The 13,031-nt window shown below is 37.8% G+C and overlaps 1 protein-coding gene and 1 non-coding gene across 8 annotated transcripts in view; one reads left to right on the top strand and one right to left on the bottom strand.

Moving 5' to 3' along the window:
- The window catches only part of FCHO2 (FCH and mu domain containing endocytic adaptor 2), a 130,824-nt gene that overhangs the window by 98,051 nt on the left and 19,742 nt on the right, over nt 1–13,031 (bottom strand). For all 7 annotated transcript variants that reach the window (XM_036279600.1, XM_036279599.1, XM_036279596.1 and 4 more), the window contains one exon: nt 754–828. In XM_036279600.1, coding sequence (XP_036135493.1) covers nt 754–828 — 75 coding nt within the window. The remainder of the gene's footprint in view (nt 1–753; nt 829–13,031) is intronic.
- Nucleotides 3,997–4,189, top strand: LOC118643072. The gene has a single exon (XR_004961953.1). It is a non-coding gene; the product is annotated as a U2 spliceosomal RNA (small nuclear RNA).

Here is a 13,031-nt window from a genome sequence, read left to right as displayed (position 1 = left end):
GCTGAGCCAAACCGGCCAGGGCAGCACATCTTATTTTAAACATATTTTTTATTATTATCATTCATTTTCCAAAGAATACATTTTTTAATATAATTTTTCTTCACTGATTTTAAAGAGAGAAGGGAGAGGGAGAAAGAGAAACATCGATGAGAGAGAACATCAAGTGGCTGCATCCTGCATGCCCCTCATTGGGGATTTGGCCCACAACCTGGGCATTGTGTCCTGACCGGGAATCGAACTGGCGGCTTCTTGGTGCATGGGTCAGTGCTCAACCACTGAGCCACACCAGCTGGGCTCAATTATATTTTCAATCAAGTCAAGAATATATTCACAGGTACATTTTAAATAAGTACATTATTATCTATTTTACATTTATGAACTATTATATCCTCAATGAAACCTAATATTCTGAAGAACTTTGCCTAAATCAATACTAAAAAAGAGTTCTCCAGCCCTGGCTGGTTTGGCTCAGTGGTTAGAGCATCAGCCTGCGGACCTAAAAGTTGCAGGTTTGATTCTGGTCAAGGGCACATACCTCAGTTGCGGTTTGGTCCCTGACTCTGATTAGGGTCATGCAGGAGGCAGCCAGTTGATGTCTCTCTCTCTCAAGTTGATGTTTCTCTCTCTCTCTCTCTCTCTCTCTCTCTCTCTCTCTCTCTCACCCCCTCCCACTCTATCTGAAGATAAATGGAAAAAAATACCCTCGGGTGAGGATTTTTTTAAAAAAAGAGTTCTCCAAAGAAATGAACTCACCCAAGTTGTGAATAATTGCTTGCAGATTTTGCTAGTTTTGTCATTGACCTGGAGTACGCCTCTTCTATTGTAGCTCTGTTAAATCAAATTTCCATATTAGAATATCTCTTGTTTAATTACCAAACACATAGCAAAGTTATCAAAATACAATTAAAGCTGTAGAAACAAAAAGATAACTCCAATTATATGTTAAAAATACCTAAGTATGTAGTCATGAATTTCTGGTCTATCGTTAGCTGCCCTTTGTGCACATCTACTTAAAGAACTAGTCTGATATGGAACTAAAATAATTTATATCACCAAAAACCTTAAATGAAGTCATCCCTCTTTTTATCTGTAGTACCAATGGTTATTTAAACAGTAAATACAAGAGTGCTGCTGCTTGGATTTTCTCTCTCTCTCTCTAAACAGATTCAGCATGAAAGTCATTTATTTTTAATACTTATTTAGTGTACTTAATTAATATAGTTTGATTACTCTTCAACATTGTGATTTCATTATTATACACATTTATGAGAACAAGAGATTAACAATACTAAATATACTAAATATGAATTATTAGCAAGTCTGAAATCCTAAACTTCATTCAGGGCTTAATCTATTTTGTGATTAGATCTAAAACACTAACAAGTATTTCATACTATAATACTGTTTAATATAACTACTATTTAGCTTTTAGGATTTTTAGGCTTAAAAAAAAAAAGATCCACCTGGCCAGTTTTGCTCAGTAGTTAGAGCGTCAGCCTTCAGACCAGAGTCTCGGGTTCAATTGCGGTCAAGGGCACGTACTTTGGTTGTAGTTTGATCCCTGGCCCTGGTCAGGGTCATGCAGGAGGCAACCAATTGATGTGTCTCCCATTGATGTTTCTCTCTTTCTCTCTCCCGCCCCCCCACATCTATCTGAAGATCAATGAAAAAATACCCTCAGGTCAGGATTATAAATAACTAAATAAAAAACAAACAAATAAACCAAAGACATTAAATATGGGATAAAACTATTTTTCCCATTGATACATAACCTATATATACAAATGTGAGGCTGTATATGTTGGTCTTCTTTACACTATCCTGAAGAAGGGTAATCATTAGCCTGTCCCTTCTCAAACTGTGTTACTCTTAACAGTGGAAGAGTCTACAATCACCACTGCCCTTCAACTTTCTGCTTTTAGTATCCAAATCCAGATCTCCACACTGATCTTATATCAAACCATCTATTTAATATCTAAATGTCTCAAGCACAACTCTACTCAGATATCTTAAGCACCTCATACTCAGATTATCCAAACTAAGCTTATCTCCAAACTCTTTCCTACCCCCATACCCATAATTAGCTCTTTGACAATAAGGAACTAGTAATAGTACCTGCCTCTCACTGCTGGCATTAACATTTTTCTGCTCCTTTAAATTTTTTTGTCCTTTTTTTAAATCCTCACCCAAGGACATTTCTGCACCCACCTTCAGATAGAGCAGGAGGGAGAGAGAGAGAAACATTGATGTGAAAGAGACACATCGAGTGGTTGCCACCCACACGACCCCAACCGGGGCTAGGGACAAACTGCAACCGAGGTATGTGCCCTTAGTGAGAATCAAACCCTGGACTCTCCGGTCCTCAGGCCAACACTCTAACCGCTGAGCCAAACCGGCCAGGGCTATCCTTTTAATATACTTATTACAAAGATAGTATTTTGATAATCTAAAATGTTAATACAGAAAGAAGTATTAGTATCTCAATGGATAAGTTTTAACAGCAAGGAAAAAAGTGCTTCAATTTCCAGTAATAGGGAATTGATACAAATACCTTCCAATAAGGAAAAGCAGAAAAACATTGGGGGAGAGGTGTGTGACTAAAAGACATCCGAGAACTAAAGAGGCAGTTAAGAATCAGTAGACAAAGATCCAAGAGAAGAATATCCAGAGAAATGAATCAGATATGTAGGGCAGTTTTTCCCTTAGGGACATCTAGAAGAGACATCTAAGACTGAGAAGTGGAGCAGAGCTTTTCATAGTCTCACAGAGCAAGGGAGACAAAACTATAGATTGAGACCTGCCAGAGGTGAAAGCATGGGAAACCCCATACCCTTTAAGTTGAGACTCCAAGAATAAGGATGAACCATAAATAGACAAACCCTCAAAGGGGCTGCAACCCATATCTTTTCAAATCTTGATATGGATCCTATATGGATGCCTTAAACACACTCATAAAACCACCAGGCACATAAAGAGACAAGACATGATGAATGAACAAAAAACCAACAGGAACAAATCAGCAATGTTCCAGAAGCTGAGATTATAAAATTTAGAGCTTATGAGTTTATGTATTATGTTCAAAGAGATAGATTAAATCAAGAATTTCCATAGAAAACTAAAAGTCATTTTTTAAAAGTGGAGGAAAACACAGCAAATTTGAATAAAAATACAAATTCTGTCTTTGAAAAATACAAGGGTTAATATGTTAATGGATGAGGCTTAATAGCAGATTCAAAACACTGTAGTGAGAATTAGTAAACTAGAAGAGAGGTGAGAATAATATCCTGGAATAAAGTTCAAAGAGACTAATGTAAAACAGTGAAGAGAAATAAAGGACAAAGCAAAAAAATCTAACGTGTGTAAAAAGAGAAAGAATGTGTCAGAAGAAATGTCTATGGAGATAAAAATGAAGTATTTTCCAAAATTGACAAGATATCAAACCACAGATCCAAGTAGCCCAACAAACCTTGAGAAGATAAATAAAAAGATATCTACACCTAGTCACACCATAGTAAAACTGCTGAATATCAAAGACAAAAAAAGCAAATCACAAAACTATAAAACTCTTAGAGGATGACACAGGAGAAAACCTATGTGACCTTGGGTATGGTGATGTCCTTTTAGATACAACACCAAAGACACAATCTGTGAAAGAAATCATTTTTAAGCTAGAATTAAAATGTAAATTTCTATTCTGTGAAAGATAATGGCAAAAAAATGAGAAGACAAATCACAGACTGGGAGAAACGATTTGCAAAAGACATACCTGAAAAAGAACTGTTATCCCAGATACATAAAGAACTCTTAAAACTCAACAATAAAAAAAAAAAGCCTAATTTTAAAAATGGGCCAAAGACCTTAACAGACACCTCTCCCAAAGAGATATACAGATGGCAAATAAGCATATGAAAAGATATTCCACATCATATGTCACGAGGATAATGCAAATTAAAACAGTAAGGTACCACTACACACCTATTAAAATGGCCAAAGTGTATTGTTTCTCAGCCTTTTGGCTAAGATCTAGTATCTATTCTCATCAGTTTAATGTCTGATACGCCTCTGTCTGGAGACATTATATTAAATGTATTTTTACATTTAATGGAGCAGGGAGATGGATAGAAGCTTGCTCCCTCCACTGTGCCCATCAACCCAGTATTGCAGTACTTCTGGGAATGGAACACCAAGTAAAAAATAAAATGGCTGAGGTCTGGAATCCTGACACCACCAAACACTGGCAGGGATGCGGAACAAAATGAACTCTCATCCACTGCTGGTGGGCATTCAAAATAATACAGCCACTTTGGAAGACAGTTTGGCATTTTCTTACAATGCTAAATATACATTTACCCTATAATCCAGCAATTGTGTTCCTTGGTATCTACTCAAAGGGGCTAAAAACTTATGTCATACAAAAACCTACACATGGATGTTTAAAGCAGCTATATCCATAAATGTCAAAACTTGAAAGCAACCAAGATGTCCTTCACTAGGTCAATGAATAAATAAATTGAGGTAAATCCAGACAATAGAGTATTATTCAACACTAAGAAGAAATGAGCTATGAGGCCATGAAAAGATATAAAGGAACTTACATATTACTAAGTGAAAGAAGCCAATCTGAGAAGGCTATTACATATTGCATAATTTAACTATATGACATTCTGGGAAAGATAAAACTATAAAGACATTAAAATAGAGCACAGAGGATTCTAGGACAGTGAAAATACTCTGCATGACATCATAATGATGGATACATCTCATTACATTTGTCCAACCCATAGAATGTACAATACTAAGAGTGAACCCCAGGGTAAACTATGGTCTTTTAGTAATTATGATGTGTCTGTCAATGTAAGTTAGTCCTTGGTTTTAAAAAAAAAAAGTACCATTCTGGTGTATGCTATTGATAATGGAGGAGGCAATGCATACGTGGAAGCAGGGATACTGTGGGAAATCTCTGTATCTTCCTCTCTCAATTTTGTGGTAAACCTAAGTGCACAGCCAGTGTGGCTCAGTGGTTGAACATCAACCTGTGCACCAGGACATCGCCAGTTGGATTCCCAGTCAGGGCATATGGCAGGGTTGCGGGCTCAATCCCCAGTAAGGGGTGTGTAGGAGGCAGCTGATCTATGTTGATGTTTCTCAATCATTGATGTTTCTCTCTCTCCCTCTTCCTTCTTCTCTCTCTCTAAAATCAAAACATATTTAAAAATAAATAAATTTTTAAAAAATTATTTGTTGTACCACTGGTGTGGCCCAGTGGATTGAGCATCAGTCCCATGGACTGAGCAGTCACGGTTCAATCTCCAGTCAGAGCACATGCCCAGGTTGCAAGCTTGATCCCCAGTAGGGGGCATGCAAGAGGCAGCTGATAAGATGTTGTTGTCTCAAATGATGTTTCTATCTCTCTTTCCCTTCCTCTTTAAAAAAAAAAAATCAGTAAAGACACATTTAAAAAAAAAAAATCATTTGTGTTTTTAAATCTACCAGTTAGAATTCTATACCCAGGAAAAATCTAAATGAAACCCCCATGAAATAATGGATTTAGGTGATGATCATCAGTGGCTATTATCACAAAACAGATACAACTAGGTATTATACGCCACCTATGGAAGTATACAACACACCACCTATTAAGTATTCCTGTCAAAATATAAAACTGGCCCGGCTGGTGTGGTTCAGTGGTTGAGCACTGACCCATGCACCAAGAGTTCACTGGTTCAATTCCTGGTCAGGGCACATGCCCAGGTTATGGGCCAAGTCCTCAGTTGGGGGCGTGCAGGAGGTGGCCAACTGATGTACTCTCTCATTGATGTTTCTCTCTCTCTCTCCCTCTCCCTTCCTCCCTTTCTCTCTCTCTCTAATATCAATAAAAATATGTGTGTGTATATATAGATATATGTGTATATATGTATATATGTATATATATATATATATAATTGAATTGATCAAGCTGCTAGATAGATTTAAATGACCATTTTTGTGAGAAATATAGGGGTAAAGGAAAATGTTGAATTAAAGTATAAATATACAATTGGCATATTCCAGGATGTGGGACCCTCTATAGAAAAATTATCTGGTTTCTTCAACAAAAACAAAAGTTAAAGATCAGGTAGGGAGCCCTGGCCCATGTGAATAAATGGTTAGAGCATCCATCTGTGCACTGAAAGGTGGTAGGCTTAATTCTCAGTTAAGAACACATACCTGGGTTGCAGGTTCCATCCCTGTCTCTGTTGGGGCATGTGCAGGAGGCAAGCAATTGATGTGTCTCTCTCACATCAATGTTTCTTACCTTTTCTCTCTCTCTCTTTCTCCCCCCCCACCCCCTTCCCTCTGTCTCTCCCACCCTCCCTCCCACTCTATCTAAATAATGGCCATACAAAAATACAAATAATAGAGAAAAATAAAATATATAACCTGAAAACAAATCAGCTGAATTAGATATTAAAATGTATTTTTAAATCATTCATTTTGTTAGATGAGTATTATTATTCTTTAAGTCTTTAAGCTGTTAAGAGATACATACATAAGTATTTATAAATGGAAAAATTTGATGCCAGAGAATTGCTTTAAACAAGGCTGGTAAAACAGTAATAATTGTTGAAACTATAGTTTCTTATTCAATGGTTTATAATATTTTCTCTATTTGACTAAATTTGAAATTTGCCATTATAAAAAAGTAAAGAAATACAGAACAAAAATGGCATGCATATAAGTATGTATTTCCACAATAAAACGTTTCTTAAAAATGAAAAACTTTTTGTTCAGTTGGTGTGGCTCAGTGGCTGAGCATCGACCCATGCACCAAGAGGCCACCAGTTCAATTCCCAGTCAGGACACATGCCCAGGTTGTGGGCCTGATCCCCAGTGGGGGGCATGAAGGAAGCGGCCAATCAATGTTCTCTCTCATCAGTGTTTCTATCTCTCTCTCCCTCTCACTTCCTCTCTAAAATCAATAAAGAAAAAAAATTTTTTTTAATAAAAAAATTTTAATTATACTAAAAAGTTACACACATACATACAAATGGCATGTAAGGCATATGTTAGGAGGTGACAGTGTTACACGCTTCCTGCATTTTCAGGAAGACGGTAAAAGTACCTATTATTAATAGGTCAAGGAAGTATGTTATAATCTCTAGGATAACCAGTGAGAGAACAGTAGAGAAGGGTATTACTTCTAAGCTAATAGAGGAAACCACATTTAAAAAAAAAATAGGCCAAAAGGCAAGAAAGAGTAGGAAAAAATATAAAACAAGTTGGATAAATAGAAAACAAATACTAAAAATAGTACAGGGGTTGGCAAACCACAGCACCATTAGCCAAATCTGACCCATTGCCTGTTTTCGTAAATAAAATTTTATTAAAACACAGTCGTGTTCATTTGTTTGTGTGTTGACTATGGGTGCTGCTTATGTACTAAAACAGTAGAACTGAATAGCTGCAACAGAGATTGAATGGCACACAAAACCTAAAATATTTGCTTTCTGGACCTTTACAAAAAAAGGTTGACAACCTCTGAGACAATAAATTTGAAACCCAATAATCTGTAATTATACTGAATGTAATTAACTAACTATCCCAACTAAAAGATAAAGACTGGCCCTGGCTGGTTTGGCTCGAGGTTGAAGCACCGACATGTGGTCCAGAGAGACCGGGGTTTGGTTCCTGCTAAGGGCATGTACCTCGGTTGCAGTTTGTCCCCAGCCCAGGTTGCGTTGTACGGGTGGCAAACACTCGATGTGAGGATTAAAAAAATAAAAAATAAATAAAAGTTCATAAAAGGATATGAAAATAACTTTTTGCCAATAAATTTGCAAATGTGGATGAAATGGAAAAATTCCTTTAAAATGTATCTTATCAAACTCACAGAACTGAAATGGCTGAATAGTCCTATAACAATTATAGAAATTAAATATGTAATTTAACACCTTCCTACAATTCCAAGCACAGATGGCTTTATTAGCATATTTTATGAAACACATAAACTATAATCTTCCACAAAGTTTTCCAAAAAATACAAAAATAGGGTATATTCCTCAACTCACTGTATGAGATCAACAACCTTGACACCAAAACTTAACAAAGATATTCAAAGAAAGGAAATTTTCAGGCCTATCTCACTCACAAATATACATGCAAAAATCCTACCACAATATCAGCAAACTGCCCTGGCCGGTTTGGCTCAGCTGTTAAGAGCATCAGCTTGCGGACCAGAGAGGCCCAGGTTTGGTTCCCGCTAAAGGCATATACCTCAGTTGCAATTTGTCCCCAGCCCCGGTTGGGTTTATGTGGGTGGCAACCAGTCGATGTGTCTCTCTCATGTCGATGCTTCTCTCTCTCTCTTCCTCCCTCTCTCCCTCCTGTTCTGTCTGAAGATAAATGCAAAAATGTCCTCAGGTGAGGATAAAAAAAAAAATCTGCAAACTGATTCACCAATATATAAAAAGGATAATATATCTCCACCAATGTGGTTTATATCAGGAACAGGAAGGTAGTTTAATATTCAAAATTCAAAGTAATTCAGATTAACAACAAGGGAGGAAAAAAGAAAGGAAAAACATATCATCTCAATAGATGCAGGAAAAGTATTGGACCGAATTCAACATCAATATATGATTTCAAAGAGAAAAGAAAAACAAAACCTTATAAAAAAGAAACTCCATAATCTGCTAAATAGTAGGGGGAAAAAAAGAATATATGTATCATATTTGAGAGTGAAATGGCAAACTGGGAACAAGACAAGAATGCCTGTCATCACCATTTCTATTAGCATTTCACTGGAGATATTAGCCAATACAGTAATTCAAGAAAAAGAAATAAAAGGTGTAAGAATTAGAAAGGAAAAGATAAAACTATTCTTTGCACAAGACAATTGTACACATAGAAAATCCAAAAGAATCTACAGATAAATGATCAGAACAAGCAGTAACTGTCAGGTTGCTGAACACAACATATATATAATATATATTTTATTTTTAATGTTGATGTGTTAACAGATGTTCCTCATTTTCCCCTCACTGAACCCCTCCTCCCCAATCCCACACTGTTGTCTGTGTCCACTGGTTATGCATATACATTCTTTGGTTTATTTCTTCCCACCCCCCAACCCCCTTCCCTTTGAGGTTTGTCAGTCTAGCAACCAATTTGTACTTCTTAATCCCTTCACCTTTTTCACCCATTCCCCCAAACCCCCTCCCATCTGGCAACCAACAAAATGTTCTCTGTATCTATGAGAACGTTTCTATTCTGCCTGTTCATTTGTTTTTTTTTTATCCTCACCCAAGGACATTTTTCTATTTTTTATACAGATAGAGTGGGAGGGAGAGAGAGGAAGAGAGAGAGAGAGAAACATCGATGTGAGGGACACATCGAGTGGCTGCCACCCGCACGACCAACCAGGGCCGGGGACAAACTGCAACTGAGGTACATGCCCTTAGCGGGAACCGAACCCGGGTCTCTCCGGACCGCAGGCCGACGCTCTAACCGCTGAGCCAAACTGGCCAGGGCCTGCCTGTTCATTTTGTTTGTAGATTTCATTGTTGATAGATATGTATTCATTGCCATTTTGTCTGTTCATATATTTTATCTTTTTCTTCAAAAAGACCCTTCAACCTTTCATATAATAATGGTTTGGTGGTGATGAACTCCTTTAACTTTTTCTTGTCTGGGAAATTCTTTGTATTGCCCTTGATTCTAAATGACAGCTTTGCAGGATAGAGTAATCTTGGTTGTAGGTTCTTGCTTTTCATCACTCTGAATATTTCTGGCCATTCCCTTCTGGCCTGCAAAATTTATTTTGAGACATCAGCTGACAGTCTTATGGGAACTCCCTTGTAGGTAACTAACTGCTTTTCTCTTGCTACTTTTAAGATTCTTTGTCTTGAGCCTTTTGCATTTTGATGATGATGTGTCTTGGTGTGGGCCCCTTGGGGTTCATCTTGTTTGGGACTCTCTGTGCTTCCTGGACTTGTATGTCTGTTTCCTTCACCAAGCTAGGGAGGTTTTCTGCCATTATTGTTTCAAATAGGTTTTCAATTTCTTGTCCTCTCTCTTCTCCTTCTGGCACCCCCAAGATGCGAATTTTGGCATGCTTGAAGTTGTCCCAGAGGCTCCTTACACTATCCTCGTTTTTTTGGATTCTTTTTTCTTTTTGCTGTTCTGATTGGGTATTTTTTGCTTCTTTATATTCCAAATCAATGGTTTGTTTCTTGGCTTTACCTATTCTACTATTGAATCTGTGTAAATTATTCTTTATTTCAGTTAGTGCCTCCTTCATTTGACTGTGCATCCTTCATTTCTGACTGGTCCTTTTTTATGTTCTTGAGGCCCTCACTAAGTTCACTGAGGTTCTCACTAAGTTCATTGAGCATCCTTATAAGCAGTATTTTGAACTCAGCATCTGTTAGGTTGCTTATCTCCATTTTGCTTAGTTCTTTTCCTAGAGTTTTGTTCTGTTCTTTCATTTGGGACTTATTTGTCTCCTCATTTTGGCTGCCTCCCTGTGTTTGTTTCTATGTATTATTTAACCAGAGGTATGGGGCTATCTGAGACCAGATGCTGCTTGTTTGAAAGAATTTAGGAAAACCTGAAGCAGGATCCAAGACAGGCCAATCCTATGGTTCAGCAACTGACAACAGCTTGGGTGGGCCTGAAAGTTGGGTGGGGCAGGGCCTCAGGGAATTAGCAGGGCAGGGCAACCAGTGTGACCATTTCCCTTAAGAACAGGAACAAGATAGGGATGCCCATTTTTGCCACTCTTATTTAACATAGTACTGGAAGTCTTAGCCACAACAACTAGATATGAAGAAAAAATAAAAGGATCCAACTGTCATTATCTGCAGAAGACATGATATTGTACATAGAAAACCCTGAAGATTCTATCAAAAATCTACTGGATTTAATAAATAAATGTTCAAAGTAGCAGTATACAAAATTAACATCAAGAAATCGACAGCATTCTTATACACCAATAATAAACTCACAGACAGAGAAACTAAAATAACAATCCCATTTACCATTGCGGCAAAAATGTAAGATACCTAGGAATAAATTTAACCATAGAAGTTAAGGACCTATTTGCAGAACACTAGAAGACATTGAAAAAAAGAAATAGAGGAAGATATAAAAAAGTGGAAGCATATACCTTGTTCATGGATTGGAAGAATTAACATTATTAAAATGTCCATACTACCCAAAGCAATTTATAGATTCAATACAATCTTCATTAAAATACCAACGACTGTCCAGCCGGTGTGGCCCAGTGGTTGAGCATCAACCCATGCACCAAAAGGTCGCCAGTTCGATTCCCAGTCAGCTTGTGGGTCAAATTCCCAGTGGCGGACATGCAGGAAGCAGCCAATTGATGTTCTCTCCCATCAATGTTTCTACCTCTCTCTCCTTCTTCCTTACTTTACTCTTTAACATCAATAAAGAAAAAATAAAAATAATAAAAAAAATGAGATATATTTTTAAAAAATACGAACAACATATTCACAGAACTATAACAAATACTCCAAAAGTTTATATAGAACAAAAAAAGAGCCCAAATAACCACAGCAATCTTGAAAAAGAAGAACAAAATAGGAGAAATCACAATACCAGATATTAGGTTATACTACAAAGCCACTGTAATCAAAACAGCCTGGTACTGGTACAAGAACAGACATATAGATCAAAGGAACAGAACAGAGCACCCGGAAATTGACCCAAGACATTATGTTCAATTAATATTTGACAAAGGTAACAAGACATACACTGGAATAAAGACAGCCTCTTTAATAAATGGTGATGGAAAAATTGGACAACTACATGCAAAAAAATTAAACTAGACCACCAACCTACACCATACACAACTAAAATCTCAAAATGGATAAAAGACTTAAATGTCACCCATGAAACCATAAAAATCCTAGAAAATGTAGGCAACAAAATCTCAGACATCACACACAGCAGAATTCTCACTGAATAAGTCAATCAGAGAAAGAAAAATATCACATGATCTCACTTATTTGTGAACAAAATAAGCTGATGAACAAAATAGAGTCACAGACATGGAAAGGAAAGGAGTACGGTTCAAACTGACAAACTTAGGAGGAGGCAGATGGGGAGGGGGGGTAAAAAACCAAAAAACTTATATGCATATAAGCATAACCCAACGGACATAGGCAACAATGCTGTGAGTGGGGTACAGAACTGGGAGGAGGGTGCCTGGGGGGGGGGAAGGAGAAACATCTGTAACAAAAATATTAATTAATTTTTTAAAAAGGGAGCCCTGTCCGGTTTGGCTCAGCAGTTAGAGTGAAGGCCTGTATACCAAAGAGTCATGGGTTCAATTCTGTTCAAGGGCACGTACCTCAGTTGTGGTTTGGTCCCCAGCCCTGGTCGGAGGTCATGCAAGAGGCGACCAGTTGATGTGTCTCTCTCCCACTGATGTTTCTCTCTCTCTCTCCCTCTCCCCCTCTCCCTTCCACTCACTCTATCTGAGGATAAATGGAAAAAAAAATCCTCGGGTGAGTATTAAAAAATATATATGTATATACACACACATACAATATATTCTATGTCAATTATACCTCAATAAAGCTACTGAAAGGAAGAGAGGAAGGAAGAGGGGAGGAAGAAAGACTGAATGACTGACTTAGGAAATTATTTAACCTTTTTGGGCCCCCATTTTAACACAAAAAAGGATAAATAACTTATCAGTTTTGATAGTTAAATGAGATAATGTATACAAAATCCTTAGTACATAGTATATGTGTGTGTGTCTGTTTCCTTCCTTTCTTTCTCATTCACTGTTTCTCATTCACTCTTTCAAGAAATATGAGTATCTAGTCCCAGACCAGCAGAGGCAGCAGTGGGAGTAGCTGCAGCCTGCGCCCTCTCCTGCCTGGCCAGTAGCCTGCCCTCGCAGCCCTCTACCCGCCCCTGCCCCCAGGGTCTCTTTCCCTCTTCCTCCTTCACCTCCTCCCTTCCTCTTCCTCCTGCCTGGGGGGGGGGGGGGTCTAGCCTTTCAGCCTGCCCCTATTGTT

The sequence above is a fragment of the Molossus molossus genome, unplaced genomic scaffold (genome assembly GCF_014108415.1).
Source record: "Molossus molossus isolate mMolMol1 unplaced genomic scaffold, mMolMol1.p scaffold_m16_p_3, whole genome shotgun sequence".
Classification (NCBI taxonomy): Eukaryota; Metazoa; Chordata; class Mammalia; order Chiroptera; family Molossidae; genus Molossus; species Molossus molossus.
This window is presented reverse-complemented; position numbering and strand designations above follow the sequence as displayed.